The sequence below is a fragment of the Papio anubis genome, chromosome 4 (assembly GCF_008728515.1).
Source record: "Papio anubis isolate 15944 chromosome 4, Panubis1.0, whole genome shotgun sequence".
NCBI classification, from domain to species: Eukaryota; Metazoa; Chordata; class Mammalia; order Primates; family Cercopithecidae; genus Papio; species Papio anubis.
The window spans coordinates 168088053-168109659 of NC_044979.1; the positions used below are offsets into that span (position 1 = coordinate 168088053).

A 21607-nucleotide genomic window follows, 5' to 3' on the forward strand; every position below is an offset into this window, starting at 1 on the left:
CAGTTACTAGAACTGCAGCAAAACTGACAGGGCTGGAACTGAGGCTGTGCCAGGAGAGTAGGAGGAAACAATGGGTGCAGACTGGATGTGTGGAGCCAGAGGTGGCTGGAAAGAGTAAAGGCGATCATTGCACATGGCGGAGTGACCGGAGTGGCCAGCGCTGAAGGCAGCGATCCTGGCCTCGGCTCTCTGTGGTTTGGTAGTGGCAGGGATGGACTTGGGACTGAATAGAGTGTGTAGAAAGGAGAAAGGAGAAGAGAGCCCAGACCCAGTGCATTTTGCAGGGCCCTGTACAAAATGAAAATGCAAAGCCCCTTGTTCAAAAACGTATGGAAATTTCCACCAGGCACAGGAATGAGCTTACTCTGGGTGGGCAGGCCTGCAGAGGGCGCTGCGATAGAGGAATCAGAGACCACCAGGGTGATGAGCACCAGGGAGCCAAGGTCAGTGAGAAATCCCCCAACAGGGGCATTTAGGCACCAGAAGTTCCAGAGATGGGGAAGGATTAGGATCAGCCCTCATCTCTTGGATGGGGTGGTGACAGATCGCTGTGACCTCCTCAAAGGGATCAGTTTCAGGGTGTGCATGGGGCAGGGACACATTGAGGAGGGAGGGGACAGGGCAGGAGGGGAGATGCAGGGAAGGCATAGAGATCCTTTTTAGAAGCCTGACTGAAGGAGAAGCGTAAGGCTGGAGAGAGGTCCTGGGAACTGGGGAGAGCAGTTTTTGTTGTTAGAGGGTAGAGGAGTTTGTCATCTGTAAGATGTGAGCAGACATGCACAGGACTTTGTGTGGCTGGGGTCCCTGCCCCTATGCCTTCATACTCTCCCTGACCCGCCCTTCTTCACAGCACTGGCCCTTGGCCTCTCTGGGCATGAACCCCCCACAGGCATCTCCAGATTTGAGCCTTTTCTTCAAAATCTCGGCCCACTTCAAATGCAGGACAGTTTTTCTTTTTCTTCTTTTTTTTTTTTTTTTTAATGAATTTATGGTCTTGTCCTTCAAACTGCCTACTCCTAACAACTTCTCTCATCTCTCAATAGCACCACTGTTTCCCCAGCCCTGCAGCTTGAGATCTGAAACCTTGAGTCCCTCACCCACCCTTTCATGGAGACCGGGGTAGTGAGGCTTAGAGATCAACCTGCAGGCCCCGCTTTTCTCTAGCTGTGTGAGGTTACTAAACCCCCGTGTCTGCTTTCTCAGCCGCAAAATCGATGTGTGTGTAAGTGTGTGTGTGCACAAGTGTGTGTGTGTTACAGCCTATCTCATAGGGTAGTTCCCACACCTGGCCCACTGTAGGAGCCCAATAAATAAATATCTGTAGTTACTGGGCTCCTACAGTGAGTGGGCCAGGTGTGGGAATTAGATGATGAACAAAACAAAAATAGTCTCTCACTATACAAGTGCTGAGAACAGTGGCTCACATCACGTTACCCATTATATTGTAAGTGAATGGAACTTGGCAAAGTCTCTAAAATTTTCTCCTCTTCCATTCCTTGCTTTTTAAGGCTGTAACTCCCCCCAATGTACATTCTTAAAATTGCTTCCAAACTGCTCTCCTTGCCCTTGGTTCCCGTTTCTCTCCCAGGGAATCCTCTACACTGTCCCCTAGACAATAGTGTCAGGCCATTTCTTTGAGCTCCCTGTTGCTTGCAGAGTGAAGTCCAAATTCTTTAGCTAATCCTTTGAAAACGTCTCCGTCTTGTTCCAGTTTACGCTTCCCACTCATTCGCCATGGTCGCCCTTGCCTACTCCCACCCTTCCAGCCTGTGGCCAGCCCCTGCAGGGGCTCCTAGCCCACTGCCTTAGTGTTCATGCTTTCTCTCTTGCCTGCCTCTACCCAATTCCTGCTCTTTCTTTCATGATCCAGCCCCTCTGCTCCCACCCACAGCGATCTCTCCGCCTCTGACCTAGCACCTCTTGTCAGCACCATGTCTTGCTGACATTGATTCACTGTTTCCACTACCAGACACCAGCTCTCACAAGTGCGTTTTGAGTCTCTAGCTGTACTGCAAATCCTGTGAAAGCAACGTAGGCTTTTCTTTTATGTGTTTATTTTTTAGAGACAGAGGCTTGCTCTGTCGCCCAGGCTAGAGTGCAGTGGCACGATCTCAGCTCACTGCAACTTCTGCCTCCCAGGTTGAAGCAATTCTCGTGCCTCAGCCTCCCATGTAGCTGGAACTACAGGCACACGCCACCATGCCCGGCTAATTTTTGTACTTTTAGTAGCGATGGGGTTTCGCCATGTTGGCCAGGCTGGTCTCGAATTCCTGACCTCAGGCGATCTGCTGGCCTCCGCCTCCCAAAGTGCTGGGATTACAGGCGTGAGTCACTGTGCCTGGTCCTCTTTTTACTGATTTTTCTGATGATACTTAGCACAGTGCCTCATCTGCCATAGATGTTCAATTGATATTTACTGATTTTAATGATGTTGTGCCAGGGTGCCAAAAAACAAATCTTCATGTCAATTAGTTTATTTCATTCATTCATTCATCAGATATTTACCTGGCTCTACAGTGGGCGAGGTGTGGGAATTAGATGATGAACAAAACAGAAATAGTCTCTCCTGGAGCTTATATTCATGTAGAGGAGATTGAGTCTCAAAATAAACAAACAAATAAAATATTTCAAAGCATGGTAAAGGTCATAAAAGAACGAAGAATCTTCATTCAATGCTCTTCATATTTTAACCAGTGCAAAATGAAAATGCAGAGCCCCTTGTTCAAAAATATATCAGAATTTCGACCAGGCACGGTGGCTCACGCCTGTAATCCCAACACTTTGGGAGGCCAAGGCAGGCGGAATGCTTGAGGTCAGGAGTTCAAGACCAGCCTGGCCAACATGATGAAACTCCGTCTCTACTAAAAATACAAAAATTAGCTGGGCGTAGTGGTGTGTGCCTGTAGTCCCAGCTACTCGGGAGGCTGAAGCAGGAGAACTGCTTGAACCCGTGAGGCAGAGGTTGCAGTGACTGAAATCAAGCCACTGCACTCCAGCCTGGGGGACAGAATGAGAATCAGTCTCAAAAAAAAAAGAAAGAAAGAAAAAGAATTTCAAGATGGTGCCAGCAGAGCATTAAACCCAGCTCTGGGACTTCTAGGACAGGATCATGATGCTGGCTCTGCCCATGTTGGGTGCTTTCATGAGACAGAAAATAAACAGAGAAACTCTCCATTTGATTTGAATCCAGCTCAGCATATCTATTTACACAGAATGCTGTAGGCCATGTGGTGGCCCTGTCTGGGATGCAACGTGAAGTTCTGGGTGTTTCCTGCCTTTCAGATTGCTTGTCTTACTCAGCTTCGCAAGTCCTGTCCCGAAGGTGCTATGGGAAGCAGAGATGCAAAATCATCGTCAACAATCACCATTTTGGAAGCCCCTGTTTGCCAGGTGTGAAAAAATACCTCACTGTGACCTACGCATGTGGTAAGAACACCCCCCTCCCCAACCAGCTGCCTGAAGACCCTGCCTCTTTTGGGGGAGGTTGGTGATCATGTGAACGGCAGGAGTGTGCCCAGAACAAGCCAAACATGCTCCTCCTAAAGCTGTTTGCTCATCCCAGATATCCAAGAGCCCTTTTTTCTTTCTTATTCTTGTTTATGATATTCATGTCAGATAAGCAATAGAATTTTCTTTGGTCAAAATTTGCGTAAAAGCGCCTTTAGCAATCAGATTGGCAGCCAATGGGAGGGTGGAGAAAGAACAACCAAATGGGGTAAACTGATGTCACTGAGAACAGTGATTTTCATCTGGGAAAATTTATTGGGATGTCATGTGAGTTCACAGTCGTATTGTGTGTCTCCTATTTAACCTTCCAGTTCTGCTTTTAGGCCCTAAATGACTAACTCGCTGTACTGCCAACAGCTATTTTATCTACATGCCCACAGTGTTGAGTCAACAGATCAAATGCTTACCCTAAAACAATAAAAATTGTTACACGACAGCATTACTTTGTTTTCCTAATGTCTTTAAATGATAAAATGAAATGCCTTCTTTGTTTAGATTCTAATTTCATAAAGCCAGTTAAAAGCAAATCAGCAGTTTATTATTTTCTGAGGATACTGGGATTTCCAGTTTGTAATCCTAATATGTTGACTGTTTTTTTTTTTTTCTTTTTTTTTTTTCCTGAAATGAGCATAAAAGCAAATGGAAAGCAAAGAGCATTATAACTGAAGAATCCGATACCTATTCTCTTGGAAATCTCTTTTTCCCCTGCCAAACATTCCTAGCCGTTTTACGTTTGGAACAGCTTTTTTGAGATATAATCCACAGACCATACAATTAACCTGTTAAAGCATACAAATCAGTGGTTTTTAGTATATGCACAGAATTGTGCTACCGTCACCACAATCAATTTAAGAACATTCTCCTCCCTCCAAAAGACACCCTGTATCCCTTAGCAGTCAGGCCCCCAAATCCACCCATTACACCTGCCCCAGCCCCAGGCAACCCCCCATCTACTTTCTGTCTTTATGGATTTGCCTCTTCTAGACATTTCCTAGAATCATACAATATGTGGTGCTTTTTGTCTGGCTTCTTTACTTAGCATCTGTTTTCAAGGTTTGTACATGTTGTAGCATGTCTCAGTACTTTATTCCTTTTTGTGGCATAATAATGTTCCATTGCATCTTCAGACTTTTATATCCTGAACTAAAAATGTTGTTCTCTGCAATATCAATGCTACAATAGATATGATGAAGTGACTACATAAATGTATTATGAAAATAATGGCACCTACTCTTATATCACAGGAGGGATGGCTTTACCTGCTCTGTCTTTATTCCTACTGTCATGTCTAAGCAGCTCTAAGTAGCATGGGGCCCATTTCGGCTGAGGTTCCCCCAGAGGCCAAAAAGGTCACTCTGAGTACATCCTTGGATAGCTCATCTGGTAGAGTGGAGGATGGTAAACTGGACATTGGTCATTCTAAGTACATCCTTGGATAGCTCGTCTGGTAGAGTGGAGGATGGTAGACTGGACATGGGTCACTCTGAGGTTCCAGTAACTTCAGACCTCTTCATCTGAGTGTTGAATAAGAAGCAGAACTTTAGCCTCCAAATAAGGTGTAGTTTTGGCTGGGGACTGGGAAAGCTGAGACACCGCTGGGCTGGGGCCGCTGTAGCCCTGGGAACGGAGTATATTCTAGTGAAAGGAGACCAGGTGATTGGCATAGTGACAGCTAAATCTGGAGATGTATTCAGAGTTGATGTTGGAGGGAATGAGCCAGTTTCTTTGTCTTACTTGGCATTTGAAGGTGCAACTAAAAGAAACAGACCAAATGTGCAGGTTGGAGATCTCATCTATGGCCAATTTGTGGCTGCTAATAAAGACATGGAACCAGAGATGGTCTGTATTGACAGCTATGGATGAGGAAATGGAATGAATGTGTTGGACAGGAGGGTCTGCTTTTTAAGGTGGCTGGGCTTCATTAGAAAGCTGTTAGCTCCAGATTGTGAAGTCAAACAGGAAGTGGGAAAACTCCATCCACTGAAAATAGTATTTGGAATGGATGGAAGAATATGGGTTAGGGGAAAAATCATCCAGCAGACTTTAATTTGGGCAAATATTTTAGAAGCTTGTGAATACATGACATGAGATCAAAGAAAACAAATCTTCTCCAGATTGGCAGAAAGTTGATCTAGGTGGACTTTTTTAATGGGTCCGTTGAGCCAAGAAACCATGGGTTTCCTGGGGAAAACTTTTTTCAGGTGAACCTCTCCACATTTAGATACTCAGAAAACAAGGTATGAAGGTACATATTATCTTATTAGAGTCTAATTAAAATATTTTTATAAGTAAGTTACTGGTTTTCACCCATGCTCTTGTGGGAGAGAAAATCATTACAGAATCATGATGTATTTTTTTATTCTGTACAATAACATTCGCTAAAAGAGACAGAGTCTCGCTCTGTTGCCCAGGCTGGAGTGCAGTGGCGCGATCTCGGCTCACTGCAAGCTCCACCTCCTGGGTTCCCGCCATTCTCCTGCCTCAGCCTCCTGAGTAGCTGGGACTACAGGCGCCCGCCACCGCGCCTGGCTAATTTTTTGTATTTTTAGTAGAGACGGGGTTTCACTGTGGTCTCGATCTCCTGACCCTGTTATCCGCCCGCCTCGGCCTCCCAAAGTGCTGGGATTACAGGCGTGAGCCACCGCGCCCAGCCAACATTTTTTTTAAAGGTGCAGTTTCTAGTGTGCTTTCAAGGATGAGGCAAGAACAGTTCCTACAGCTGAGGCTCTTCTTAGCTAATTGTATTAATCAGTTTTCACACTGCTGATAAAGACATACCCGAGACTAGGCAATTTACAAAAAAGGGGTTTAATTGGACTTACAGTTCCACATGGCTAGGAGGCCTCACAATCATGGCGGAAGGCAAGGAAGAACAAGTCCCATCTTACATGGATGGTGGCAGGCAGAGAGAGAGCTTGTGCAGAGAAACTCCCATGTTTTAAACCATCAGATCTCTTGAGACCCTTTCACTATCAAGAGAACAGCCCAGGAAAGACCCCCACCCCAAGATTCAATCCTCTCCCACAGGGTCCTCCCACCAGGTCCTTCCCACAACACGTGGGACATGGAGCCAAACCCTATCACTAATGCTGAGATGAAGATGAGCTTTCAGGGCCTGGGGGTCACATGTCCCAGTTCAAGCTTTTCTTCCTTCTGTCACTCATTCAGCACATTGTTCTTTGTGTCAGGAGCTGTGCTGGGTGCCAGGGATTTTGTAATAAACAAAGAGACACGGCTGGGCATGGTGGCTCACGCCTGTAATCCCAGCACTTTGGGAGGCCAAGGCAGGCGCATCATCTGAGGTCAGGAGTTCGAGACCAGTCTGGAAAACATGGAGAAACCCCATCTCTACTAAAAATACAAAATTATCTGGGCATGGTGGCGCATGCCTGTAATCCCAGCTACTTGGGATGCTGTGGCAAGGAGAATCACTTGAACCTGGGAGGCGGAGTTGGCAGTGAGCTGAGATCTCACCACTGTACTCCAACGTGGGTGACAACGGTGAAACTCCGTCTCAAAAAAAAAGAGAGACACAGTCCTGTTTTCATGGGGTGAACGGTTGAGGGAGAAAGGCAAGCATTAACCGAATAGCCAGACACATCATCATGATTATTGTGACAAATGCTATTTTAGAAAAGGGCAGAAGACTATAACAGCGGAGGGGGCCTAATTTAGCTTGGGGTGGTGGTTTAAGTCTTCCAAAGAGAACCATCCTGTAGGGTGAACACTAGGGGATGCGCGCTAGCTGCACACTAGGGGCCGAGACACTGAGGTTGCTGAGTGGGAGAGGAAAGGCATTGATGAGGAGGAAGATGGCCCTGGTTTAAACTGCTGAGAACAGGGTCCTGCACACCGTAGAAGCTCCATGAAGAGGGGTTCCTAGTGTTTTCACCAACATATCTGAAGGGGAGCGGGACGGTGATCAATCACACTCCAGTCCCCGACCTCATTCTGAACCAGTTTGAAACAAAGAGATGCAAAAATCTGACAAGTGTGTTGACAACGGTGATTTTAAAGGTCCTAAAAGATTCTCCAGATATCGGAGCCATTTTCACCTAGTAGGGGAGCACATTCCCTGCAGTGGCCTGTGCCATACAGAGCCAATTTAATCTTTTCGCCGCCTGGTTATTCTGCAAAGTGCATCCTAGAATGCCCTTCCTCTCTGAGCTCCTCTACAAAATTCTGATGCTTTCTCAAACTGTAAAGCCTCCGGCATTTGCCAAGAGCCAAGGTCCTCCTGAAGCCATAGTTTGAGAACAAACCAAGAAGCAGACACAAGAAAGAAGTGCCACTCCTGGCAGGGAGAGGTGACACTTCCTAGGCTATTGCTGCATCCTTCTCAGGGCCCAGAAATGAATGAGAGTTAATTAAAGCAGAAAGCATTTTGCAGCTCAGCTCAGCTCTCCTGAGCTGCCATGGTCCCAGGATCAGTGGTGTGCCCCAAGGACAGCCAAGGGACATTCCTCGAGGCCATGGAAATCATGAGCCACCTCCAGCAACTCCACCGGGCCTCCCTGGAAAGTGTCGCTTGCTGCTGATGGGCACGAAGGCGCCAGGGCCTCCTGTACATGGAAAACTCACAATCTAGGAATGTCCTGTGGTTGTTGATCCTGGGACATCCCCAGCAGAATTTAGTTAAGCCCTCCGAGAAAGGAAACGAGGTTTTCTTGCTGCTGATGTCTCACTTGTTCTTTTTAAAAAAAGCAGTACAGTTGCATTCGCAGTTTGTTTTGGCTTTCTTTCCATTTCCTGTTGCTACTTCTCTGAGATCTCAGCTGGGTTGAGGAACAAACAAAAATAAGCAATTTTCTGCAGCAGGAATATTCGGTTTCCACTCCCTTCTCCCAGCCTGCGGCAGTGTGCTTGGCCTGCAGAATTCTTGCTCTGCCGTCCGTTTCAGCGGGTGCTGTCATCTGCCGACTGCTTTGCATGGGGATTCTGACATCCCAGGGCTTATTCTTAGGGTCGGTTCAGCAGAGTTTTAAACCACCTTCAAAGGAGTCGGTCACGCTGCCATCCTCTCTGCATCTTTCTGTAGTCCTTTCTGATAATATTTAGCAAATCACTTTAGCACAGAGTCTTCGAATTCTTTCCAGATTTGTGATGGAAACACACAGGCAAAGAGCTTGGGGTAGGTGAGAGTAGGTGCTCAGAAGAGTAGGTGCTGGGAGAGTTTGATGGTGGATTTTGAGTTGGTCACAGTCATTTTGCTTTACTAAGTCCAGGAAAGCTCATCTTCAGAGTTCACCACCCAATTTTTTTTTTTTTTGGACAGAGTCTCGCTCTGTCACCCAGACTGGAGTGCAGTGGCACAATCTCAGCTCACTGCAACCTCCACCTCCTGGGTTCAAGTGAGCATGTCCGGCTAATTTTTGTATTTTTTTAGTAGAGACGGGGTTTTACCATGTTGGCCAGGCTGGTCTTGAACTCCTGACTCAAGTGATCCACCTGCCTCAGCCTCCCAAAGTGCTAGGATTACAGGCATGAGCCACTGTGCCCGGCCCAGAGTTAACCACTCTATTGAGGTGTTGTTTATCTTCCTTAAAATTCTATTACACGTGAATACAATTCAATGATTTTTAGTAAATTTAGAGTTGTGCAACCATCACTACCCTCCAGTTTTAAAACATTTTCACAGTCCCCCGAAGCTCCCTTGTGCCCATTTGCCATCACTGCCCCATTCCCACCCCCCATCCCCCCGTCCCAGGTAACCACGCATCTACTTTCTGTCTCTAGATTTGCCTTTTCTGAATATTTCATACAAATGGAATTATGCAATGGATGGTTGTGTGTGTGTGTGCACAGCTGGCTTGTTTAACTGAATGTAATGTTTCAGAGGTTCATCCATGTTGTAGCATGTATCGTATCAGTACTTCACTTTTTTTTTTGGAAATGAAGTCTCACTCTGTCACCCAGGCTGGAATGCAGTGGTGTGATCTTTGCTCACTGCAACCTCTGCCTCCCGGGTTCCAGCAATTCTCCCTGCCTCAGCCTCCCAAGTAGCTGGGATTACAGGCATGTGCCACCACGCCCAGCTAATTTTGTATTTTTAGTACAGACGGGGTTTCATCATGTTGGCCAGGCTGGTCTCGAACTCCTGACCTCAAGTAATCTGTCCACCTCGACCTCCCAAAGTGCTTGCCACCATGCCGGGTCTTCATTCCTTTTTATTATGGAGGTGTATTCTGCTGGATGGATATATCATATCTTGTTTTTATTCTCCATTTTTTTAATATTGCAAAATGGACCTGAAACCACCTTTCTGGGGCATTTGATGATCACGTGGATACCGTTGGGCTGTGTGTATGTCTGTGTATCTAGCAGGAGGAGTGAGTGATTCTTGCTCTGATTTGGCAAGTGATTTTAAAATCTTATCTACATTGCATTTAAAAATATATTAAGAGTCCACATTTTAAAAATACAGCACGTATTTAAAATATTTCTTTTCGGCTTTTAGTTCCCAAGAACATACTCACAGCGATTGATCCAGCCATTGCTAATCTAAAACCTTCTTTGAAGCAGAAAGATGGTGAATATGGTAATTTTTATGGCTTACTACCAGCATTTCTCTTTAAGTAAAGGTAAACAGCCCCTGGGTGACCACAGCTGGGCACACCTTGGTTAGAATGGAAGGTTTCAGGAGGTGTGTTTCAGGTACTGGTCCTGGCGATGATAGTGCCTTGGCCAATAGTCGCAAATAGTGAACACCATTTTATTTCGTTTTGACTTTTTAAAAATCAGAAGTAGGATAAACCTCCCCTTCATTCTCCTCTCACTTGCTAAAAGGAAAATCACTTTGAAAAGACATCTGCTCAGAAATAAATTTGGGCTTCCTGGGTTACACAATGAGCTTTTTGCAAAGCTGAGTCCATTGGAACCTGCGTAGGCGCCAGAGCCATGTGGGACCTGAGGACCTCTGTACCTCTGTACACACTACCTTCCTCCATAGTTTCTTTCCTTCCCTCCTTCCCTCCCTCCCTCCCTCCCTACCTTCCTTCCTTCCTTTCTTCCCTCCTTCCTCCCTCCCTCCCTCCCTCCTTCCTCCCTCCCTCCTTCCTTCCTCCCTCCCTCCTTCCTTCCCTTCTTTTTCTTCAGAGTTTCACTCTTGTTGCCCAGGGCCAGCTAGGACCTGAGGGCCTCTGTACCTCTGTACACACCACCTTCCTCCTTAGTTTCCTTCCTCCCTTCCTTCCTCCCTTCCTTCCTCCCTCCCTCCCTCTCTTTCCCTCTCTCCCTTTCTTTCTCCCTTCCCTTCCCTTCCCTTCCTTTCCCTTCCCTTCCCTGCCTTCTTTCTTTCTTTCTTTTTCTTTGGAGTTTTGCTCTTGTTGCCCAGGCTGGAGTGCAATGGCACAATCTCCATTCACTGCAACCTCTGCCTCCGGGTTCAAGCGATTCTCCTGCCTCAGCCTCCCAAGTAGCTGGGATTACAGGTGTCCACCACCATACCTGGCTAATTTTTGTGTATTTAGTAGAGACGGGGTTTTACCATGTTAGGCTGGTCTCAAACTCCTGACCTCAGGTGTTCCCCTCGCCTTGGCCTCCCAAAGTGCTGGGATTACAGGTGTGAGCCACTGCACCCGGCCCCTCCTTAGCTTTCACTTGGCTTTTGTAAACAGGGTGGAGGGGTGGGGGGTTGAGGGGGTTGAGCATTTGGATTTTCTTATCAAATCTAGAATGGAATCCAAACCCATGGGGTCCCTAATAGAAACTGCAGAGACCCAGCAGAGCATCTAAGATGTTAGGCTTTGGTGAGAGTTTTGTCTTGTGTTACCTTTATTATATGTATTAGGTCTTTCCACCCTAAGTATAAAAGTAAAGTATGCTTGATATGAAAAACACACCAAAGCACCCCAGTCCAAAAGCTAAGAGAGAACTATTGGTAATGCTCTTCTGTGTCCTCCTAGCTGGTCACCTTGACTTTCTGGCAGGCTCTGTGTTCCTCAGCTCCACTTCTCTTTCTTTTTTAAAAAGATTAACTCATTAATTAACTATTATTATTATTTTTGTAAAGACAGTGCTTGCCATGTTGCCCTGGCTGGTCTCTAACTCTTGGGCTCCAGCGATCCACCCACCTCATCCTCCCAAGGCGCTGGGATGACAGGCGTAAGCTACCGCACCCAGCCTCCACTTATTTTTCTGACAGGGTTCCCACCCGATCCATAAACCGCCTGGTCCTCCTGCAGTGGGGTCCTGAAAGCCAGTGCTGTGCCATCTCTTCTCAAAGGCATCTGTCCTGTCTGACACGGCTAGGAGTCCCCCAAGCCACCAGGCTACCCCATCACAGGCTTGCTAAGCTCCATCCAGCAGTGTAACCAGGATCTAAAAGCAGATTTGCCCCACATTTTGCTGTTGTTTCCAAAAAAGAGTAGCCCAATACAACCTCCCTCGGTAATGGAGGCTTGTTTTATCTCTGGCCACACAGCGGACAGCAACTCCATGCTTACAGTGAGATATTATTGGCCAGGCGTGGTGGCTCACGCCTGTTATCCCAGCACTTTGGGAGGCCGAGGTGGGCAGATCACCTGAGGTCAGGAGTTTGAGAGCAACCTGGCCAACATGGTGAAGCCCCATCTGTAATAAAAATACAAAAATTTGCTGGGTGTGGTGGCACGTGCCTGTAATCCCAGCTACTCAGGCGGCTGAGGCAGGAGAATCACTTGAACCCAGGAGGTAGAGGTTGCAGTGAGATGAGATAGTGCCATTGCACTCCAGCCTGGGCAAAAAGAGTGAAACTCCATCTCAAAAATAAATAAATAAATAAATAAAATAAAGCGAGATGTTATTAAGCCTCTGAGGGGTGTGATGAATGTCACTGTCTTTAGGATGGGAACGTCCATTTGTTCCCTTCCACAGTGGAGTAGAAAACCAGCACCTGAAGTTGCAACCAACACTTAAAACAATTTCTAATCCTTTTTGTACTTTAATATTTTCAGGGACTGCTTACTATTTAATACATGCTCTTCCTGGGTTAACCTTCCATAATTTAGCCAGAGGGCTATTTATTTGATTTCCATGACTTTTAATTATTTCGGCAGTCCCTGGGGTAGGAGCAGCAGGGGTCTCTTAGAATAGGTGAACTATGAACAGCTGTGATTAATTGGTTTTGCATTTTTCACAAAACAGGTATAAACTTTGACCCAAGCGAATCGAAGATTCTGAGGAAAGATGGAATTCTTGTTAGCAACTCTCTGGCAGCCTTTGCTTACATTAGAGGTAGGTCAATGAATCAAAGCTTCCTAGAATGCTGATGGATTTACTAAAGTCTTGTTAATAAATGTGCTGTTCAATTATAACACTCAGATAACTAAAGGACGATGACTTCAAGTTTGACATGCCAACCACTGCTTCTAAGATTCAGAAACAGAGAGGCCTGAGTTCAGGCACAGTCGCAACCAGGCAGCCAGCAAGAGAACCACAGAAACAGACAAAGTCATACTATTTAGGAGTTGAGCTCCACAGATGTTTTTTGCCTTTGAAAAGTAGAAACCCAAGGAATGCATTTCCCAGCTCTAAAATTTGGGAAGGAACTAGGGTTATTGAATTCCAACCCTGGCTGGAAGAAAAATGAGCCAGAAGGTCACTTAGTAAACAAGACAGATCATGCCCCATGAAGACAGAGCCACTTTCTGGGTCATGAGTGTTACTCCTAATGGTTGCCAAGGATTCCCATGTTAATCTTCTCCATGAGGATCAGTCAGACTCAGCCCTCATGAATTCACAGAGCCAAAAGGCTTATACCAAGGCTGACCACGCTGTGGGGGCGTCTTCATTGAGGGGAAGGTGTATACAATTTTTCCTCACCACCTTCTCTGCTTATCTTAAGATAGAACGCATTTTGGAATGTCATCTGCAAGTTTCAGCAATGCCTGCCTATGTTCAGAGAGACAAAAACCAGAGACCTTCAGTAAAATACATGTTAATGTAACACATAACAGTATTACTATTCAAGGCCTGCAAAGATGGGGCTATTTGGGGTAAGCCTGTCTCAGAGGAAAATAGAGGCTTAGGGAATGTATTTGTCTGTTCTCATGCTACTGATACAGACATACCTGAGGTTGGGTAATTTATAAAGGAAAAAGGTGTAATGGACTCACAGTTCCACATGGCTAGGGAGGCCCCACAATCTTGGTGGAAGGCGAATGAGGAGCAAAGTCACGTCTTACATGGTGGCAGGCGAGAGAGCTTGTGCAGGGGAACTCCCCTTTATAAAACCATCAGATCTCATGAGACTTATTCACTATCACGAGAACAGCAGGGGAAAGAGCCACCCCCAGGATTCAATTACCTCCCACCATGTCCCTCCCATGACACGTGGGGATTATGGGAGCTGCAATTCAAGATGAGATTTGGGTGGGGACATAGCCAAACCATATCAGGGAATGATCTCAATACTTGAGATGCAGAGTTCAGTCTTGGGGTCCCCTGCTGTTCTACTGTCCTCCTGCATCAGGATTCCTCCTGTGCGTGTGTTGAGTGGTTGTTGGTTTCTTCTGCAGGTCCTCTTTTTTCAAGCCACCTTCTCATTTTCATGTCTTGCTGTTCCTGATCATTGTCAATGTTAAGAACTGTAAGGATTTTTATTGTCAGAAATATCCCCATATTTACAAAGTCCCTGGGGAGCTTCTTGGAGAAAAGCCATCATGAAAATCTTCCAGTCAGAGAATAATGATTGAAGGGGAACAAGACTGACGTTGTGCTCAGTGAGCTGTGGCCGTGCTGTGTGCTTTACCCCAACTACCTTGTCGGTTCCTCTCAGCAACTGCCTTAGCCAGCCCAGCTGCCATAACAAAGTACCTGAGACCGGATGGCCTAAATAACAGACATTGATTTTCTCACCATTTTGGAGGCCAGTTCATGATCAAAATATCCACCAATCACTTTCTGGTGAGGGCTCTCTTCCTGGCTTGTGGACAGCAGCCTTCTTGCTATGTCCTCACATGGCAGAGAGGAGGAGAGACGGAGACAGAGACATCTCTTCTTTTTATAAAACCACCAATCCTATCAGATTAGGACTCCACCCTTATGACCTCCTTTAACCTTAATTAACTCCTAATGAGTGAATTGGGGGGAACACAATTCAGTCCATAGCAACAACACTGAAAGATGGGACTCTGGTCCCCATTCTGCACTTGAAGCCAGTGGTCAGAGGAGTTGAGCCATTTGCCTGAGGACACTATGGACAGCGGCAGGGCCAGGGTTCTGGCTCAGCTAACACAAGACTTGCACTGCAGCTACTCTGAATTTTGAGGGATGCAGCCACCTTCCCACTCTGATCCTAAGTAGTCTAAATTAGCTTGCCTCCATCCCTTTCTATCCTTTTATGTGATTGTCATTCCCAGAAACCACAGGATAGAGTTATTTTTTAGTGACTATCTCTCCTGCTAGAGGCTCAGCTCTGCAGGGGCAGGTGCTTTGTCATCTTACTTCGTATCGTGTCCCTGCATCTAGGATGTGGTGCTGGTACAGAACAGGTGCACAGTCAGAACAGTTGAATGACGACTGCTGATCTGGGCTTATGAGCCTTTTCCTGTGCCTTATTGTCATCCAATATATGCTATTTATAAGATGTCGAATTTTTAAAAATGTAAGTACTTGATGAGCTGTTATTTGGTTTTACTGAGGGATGTTTTGGGACATGGATCTCAGCAAGCCATGACCACGCCTCCATATAATGTCCAAGAGAAAGAGTCTCTAAATGCACTGTGTTGGATGTTAGCTAAATGAAATCACCACAAGAAGCTCGTGACTCAAATCATGGAGGCTCACAAGGTCCTAGTGGAACGGGCACCTCTGGACTTGCCTGTGGGTTTTCTTGGTGTGTCTGTGTCACTGGGTGGCCACTCTAGAGGTGGGAAACATGCAGCACATGCTCGGGGGTCTGAAGGCCAGTGTGCCACAGAAGTGCGTGTGGACATCAGGCTGGGCCATTTCGACCTAAACAGGCAGTGGCCACCAGCCAGTGTCACATGGCGCAGAGCTCCATCCTCACTGCTGCTGGAGAGAGGTGCCCAGACAACTCTCAGTCACATCCCTGGCCCCACTGGGGGGATGTGACCCACGGGCTGAGCTGAGGTCTCTAGGCACCCCCAAAGCAGGAGCAGCAGGGAGCCAAGAGTGTAAGCCGGGCAGTTTCCAGCCCAAACCACCCAAATAGGTGGCAAATGGAGTGAATCCAAAAGTACATTTCCCAGGTCAGGCTGCAAGTGGCTTTGACACAGTAGTGTAGTCCAGTGTTCATGGGGACAAGGAGATGAGAAACCAAAATCAAGAGGTTTGTCCCCTGATATTGAAGCACAGAGGTTGGTGGAAGGGACAGGAGGATGTCTAAGAGTCCCTTGTGAACAGTGTCTCCTGGGGCCGTTTGAATGATCTGTAAGATGGTTTTCTCAACATTGAAAAAGCTTTGTAGGAATGTTTGAATTTACTGTCATTTCAATAATGCAGACTTACTCCCTGAATTCATTCTAGAATCAAGATCATGAGTCTGAGGAAGCTCATAGAAAAAGATGGGAAATTAGAGAAATGGAAAGAGGAATGATGTGTATGTGTGCATGTGTGCATGTGCATGTGTGTGCGTAGGTGCCTGTGTGTGTGTGCACACATGGGTGTGCATGTGTGTCCATGGGTGTGCATGTGTGTGTGCATGTGTATGTCTGTATCTGTGTGCATGTGTGTATGCATGTGTCTGTGTGTGGGTGTGTGTGCATCTGTATTTGTGTCTGTGTGTGCGCATGTGTGTGCATGTGCACGTGTTTGTGTGTGTGCATATGTGCATATGTGTATCTGCATGTGCACATGTGTTTGCATGTGTGTGCATGTGTATCTCTGTGTGTGCATGTGTATCTGTGTATGCATGTCTGTCTGCATGTGCATGTGTGTGTGCATGCGTGTGTGTGCATGCATGTGTGTTTGCTGTATCTGTATATGTGTGTATCTGTATGTGTGTGGGCACATGTGTGTATCTGTATGTGTGCCTGCATGTGTGTGGGTGTGTGTGTGCATGCAGGTGTGTGCATGCATATTTGTGTGTATCTGTGTGTGTAAGTGTGCATTGGAAGTTCTTAGCGAGGCAGTTTACTAACTGGCTCAGCGTGAGCCATTGTCCCCTGGCAGATTGTGCCCAAGGGGACTTATTTATTTAGACAGTCTTGCATGAGAATATGGCCTCTCCCATTCCACCCAATTACTGTTTCATTGACATCTGGCTTTGGGTGTTTACATCCTATGTGCCTGCAGGCATGCCTTTTGTGGCCTAATATTTCCATCGCTGTCCCTACCCCCTTGGGACAGTGACAGATGTGTTGTCAGCCTCTGGCAGGCCCTGCTGTGGGCTTTTGGGGCACAGGACTGCAGAAACTGGGCAGAAGGGACAGGCTTGCAGCCCAGGATGTCCTGTGTTGGGAGGCATCATTGTTTCATAAGGAGGAACTCTAGGGCCTCAGACAAGCTCATACTGAAAGAGAAACACAACAACACACTCCAAAGTCAGAGCTACGTGATTCCCCCACCAGGGAGGACCACTGGAAATCAGCACCACCTTGTCATGGAGATGTGGATTCGGATGTGTTCCCACGGTCTCCAACATCTGATTTTATGACAGAAGGTTTCTGTTTCTGTCACACCCCTAAGTGCTGTCAGACCAGCACCTGGTACACTTTGTGCTTTCTTCTGGACAGCCCTGAGGCCCTGACTGCTGCCTTGATCCTCTCAATGGCAATAGGGCCCCGACAGGTGGAACCCTAGCCATGGCCTCTGGGTGTCTTATCTGGACATGAACAAGCTGGAGCGTGTGTTGGCCCCAAGTCAGGATCTAAGGGTGGAAAGGAGCCTTAAAGGCCATAGGTCCTCCTTCGGAGGCTCCCAAGGGTGTACAGCAGCTGATCAAATTAAAGTCATTCCCTCCTGCCAGGGATGAACCAAGGCTAAATTTAGAACAATGCCAGCGATAACACAGTGTGAAGATTCTGTTCAATCACAAGGAGAACTTTGTTTTTCCAGAATACAGAATAGGGAAAGGAGCCACAAAAGTATAAAGTAGTCCAAGCGATTCTAGAGAACAGTTGACATGCCCTTAGTGTAAAGCCTGGGGCCATAGAGAGAGCCCTGGCCTGAACCTGGGGTCCCAGCCAAGTTTGCACAAGTGACTTGGCTACAACAAGACGGGTTGGACCAGCTCATCAGTAAGATTCCAGCTGACCAATGTCTGGAGAGTTTGTGACTTCAAACTAGTTGATTCAGATGACTAGGAAGCCTCGTTCCCATGGACTTGCCAAGCATTGCCCATGTTGTCCACCTCTGGTGGCTGGATCTCAGCAGAGTAGATGTGGACGTGCCCTAAAGAGTGCTCACTTAGCAGGAGGCATGCCTGGGCCAAGAGGCAGCTGGAGTCTTATAAGAGAGAAGTTATCCTGGCAGGAGAACCCAGACGCCTACCTCCCGGGAGAAGAGGAGACGGGGAAAAAGGGAAGTGATTTTATGGAGCCCCATCCCCAGAGCGCCAAGCCAAGTGCTTAAATCCAGGATTCCCTCCTTTTATGCACTCAGCAAATATTTTCATAATGCCCAGTCTGTGCCAGAGATGGCACTGGCGATTTCGCAAAGAATGAGACGGTTCCAGGCCCTGCCCTCAGGGAGCTTGCATTCTAGGTGGGGAGAAAGGATGGCGCCCACTCATTGAGTGAGTGACGATTGTAAGTTGGGCTGTGAAGAAGACATTCAAGATACTCAGACTAAAAGACAGGGCACCTGGCTAGGATAAGGCAGGGGGAGGTATCTTGTAGTGCTGGATGAAGAGGGAAGAAAGAACTTTCCAGGCTAACAGAAGAGCACATGCAGAAACACCAGGGTGCACAGGCATCTGATGTGACACAAGTGAGGAATGGGAGGCCGGAGTGGGGAGCAGAGAGGAAACGGAAGGTCTCGGGAGTTGAACTTGGGGAGAGTGACAAGGGCCAGGTCATAGCCGGCTTCCTAGGCTGTGGTCAGGACTTGACTTTTATTAGGTTGGTGCAAAAGTAATTGTGATGTCTGCCATTCCTCTTTTTTTTTTTTTTTCTTTTTAACAGAGTCTCTCTCGGTCACCCAGGCTGGAGTGCAGTGGTGTGATCTTGGCCTACTGCAACCTCCACCTCCCAGGTTCAAGCCATTCTCCTGCCTCAGCCTCCCAAGTAGGCAGGACTACAGGCGCACACCACCACCTCCCCCGGCTAATTTTAATTTTTGTATTTTTAGCAGAGATGGAGTTTCACCATGTTGGCCAGGCTGGTCTCAAACTCCTGACCTCAAGTGATCCGCCCACCTTGGCCTCCCAAAGTGCTGGAATTACAGGCATGAGCCACCACGCCCAGCCAATTTCCGCCATTACTTTTAATGGTGGAGACAGCAATTACTTTTGCACCAACCTAATAGCTTAGGAGAGGGAAGAGGCCATCTATAAGTTTTAAGTCAGGCAGTGATGTGACCCACCGTGTGTTTCTTAAAGATTACAGAGTCCATGCAGGAAAGATGGTTTATATATGGTCGGTGGTTGTTTCTGCACTACAACAGCAGAGTTGTTATATTTGCAACAGAGACCATATGGCCCATAAAACCTGCAATAGTTCCTATCTGGCCATTCACTAGAAAAGGAGGGCAAGAGAGGAGGATGGGGACCAAGTGCCTGCAGGGAAGATGGAGCAGAACAGTGTTTCATCCCTGTTTTTCAGATAATGTCACAAGGTCGAAAGACATCTTAATGAAAGTGAAAGTACAAGGCACTTACCAGGAGATAGTCACACCAGATGCCACGGCTCACACCTGTAATCCCAGCACTTGGGGAGGCCAAGGCAGGAGGATCACTTTCAGCCAGGAGTTTAAGACCAGCCTGGGCAACAAAGTCAGATCTCACCTTTACAAAAAAATATAATAAAAAGTTAGCTTGGCATGGTAGTACATCTGTACTTATAGATGGCCTCTTCCCTCGCCTAAGCTTCTAAGGAGGCTGAGGTGAGAGGATTGTTTGAGTCCAGGAATTCAAGGCTGCAGCAGGCTATGATTGTGCCACTGCACTCCAGCCTGGGTGACAAAGGGAGACACTCTCTCTCTCTCTCTCTCTCTCTCTCTCTCTCTATATATATATATATATATATATATATTCACAATGTATTTGCTGTCAAAGGATTATCATCAAGAGTCTATAGAAAATATACACATCCTTGGGCTGGGCACGGTGGCTCATGCCTATAATCCCAGCACTTTGGGAAGCTGAGCAGATCACCTGAGGTCAGGAGTTCAAGACCAGCCTGGCCAACATAGCAAACCCTGTCTCTACTAAAAATACAAAAATTAGCTGGTGTGGTGGCACACACCTGCAATCCCAGCCACTTGGGAAGCTGAGGCAGGAGAATCACTTGAACCTGGGGCGGGGGCCGGAGGTTGCAGTGATCCAAGATCATGCCACTCACACTCTAGCCTGGGCGACAGAGCAAAACTCCATCTCAAAAATAAAAGAAAGAAAGAAAAAAGAAAATATACACATCTTCTATATGTAAGAGGAAAAGCACAGGCAACTCAGAAAAAAATGGGTATGTGACATGAGCCAGCATTTGGAGAAGAGGAAATAAATAAGCATGTGAAGATAGGTACAGATCTGGGGACCATCATAAGTTACAATTCTATACCCATGTGATTGGAAAAAAATGTAAAAGTCTATGTGAGCCAAGTGCTGGAGAAGATGAGGACTGACAGGCTTTCTTACACACTGCAGCCACTTTGAACACCATGTTGGCAGTAGTTCTGAAAATTGAAACTCACATGCCCTAAGCCCATCAATTACCTCCTAGGGTAGTACCCAAGAGAAACGCTTACAGGTGTTGACCAGGGACATTTACAAGAATGCTCATGATCATCCACAAAAGCAGAAACCTGGCAACAGCAAGAGAGCAGGTGAATAAACAGTTCCTAACCCACCAGCAGGAGAGTGGATGAATAAACTACATTATAGTCAAGACAATGAAATATTATACAGCGATATGATATTAAGTTAAAAAAAAACACCAAGTTTCCAACACTACCTATAATATTATACCCTTTAAATAAAATTTTAGGAATACATACAGATAGAAAATAAAACTACATAAAAAAGGAAACAGGGGAGTAAGGAGCATGGAATTCAGGTGGTAGTTACCTTGAGGGGGAGGCCGGGGGATGGGGAAGCACAGGTTAGACACAGGTGTGGTCAAGGCCTCATTGCCATACAGGTGTTCATTCATAGCACTGGTGCTAATTACAGTATTAAAAAGTAATTCATTACATAGACATAAAGTAGGGCTATGTATTGACCAATGAAGAGAATGTCTCATGTTCTAAGGATTATGGGTAATTTAATTCAGTCCACACAGCATCCTTAAAATATGAAAAAAAGAGGTACAGTAGCAAGTCCATAGTTACCCGCTGTGGCAACCTGCTCCCTTCTTGGAACCTGAAATGTCCCCATTGGACTTCCTTCACTTGCTGCTCAAGTCACTGGTGGAATCAACTGCTGGAATTGATTGCTCTGCTGTGGCAGAGCCAGTTCTTGCATCCTACTCTGTCTGCCCTGGGTACCCGGCCCCTCCCACGACACCACCACTGGGAGAGGAGGGGAGGGGGCCATGGATGACCATTGTACCTCAGAGGCTTGAGCTGGATGGAATTGTTTCTGTCCAGATCTGTCCCTGGCCTGACCATGGGTGGCTGGAAAAGACTATAAATGGATGGGATTCCGTTTCCTCACACTCAGCACTCCTTGAGGTCAGCAGCATCACTGCCAGTGGGGCTCAAAGTTTATGTTTTCCAAGACAGAGAAGTTGAGTTGTGGCCCACCTTGAAAGCCCTAACAGCACCACAGAAGGAGAGGGTTTGGAGAGGACAGTGGCTCAAAGATTTCGGGGGAGAGGAGGGCTGCAGGACGGGGAGGAAAGGAGGGGAATTCAAAGGGGAGGAGGATGAAAATGAAGTCAGGAGAGATGAGGCTTCGATCTGCATATTACTTACAATATACAGGCTTCTATCTGTATATTCCTTACAATAATATAGTATTATGATACTTACTATATTATTATTTATAAATGATATACATATT

General features: G+C 46.6%; 1 protein-coding gene and 1 pseudogene across 11 annotated transcripts in view; both read left to right on the forward strand.

Annotated features, from left to right (window-relative positions):
- The window catches only part of EVA1C (eva-1 homolog C), a 105231-nt gene that overhangs the window by 81764 nt on the left and 1860 nt on the right, over positions 1-21607 (forward strand). For 5 of the 11 annotated variants that reach the window (XM_017956162.3, XM_031664847.1, XM_017956155.3 and 2 more), the window contains 3 exon segments: positions 3283-3426; positions 9965-10045; positions 12631-12720. In XM_017956162.3, coding sequence (XP_017811651.2) covers positions 3283-3426; positions 9965-10045; positions 12631-12720 — 315 coding nt within the window. 11 annotated transcript variants of the gene reach the window in all.
- Positions 4815-5912, forward strand: LOC103882630 (annotated as a pseudogene).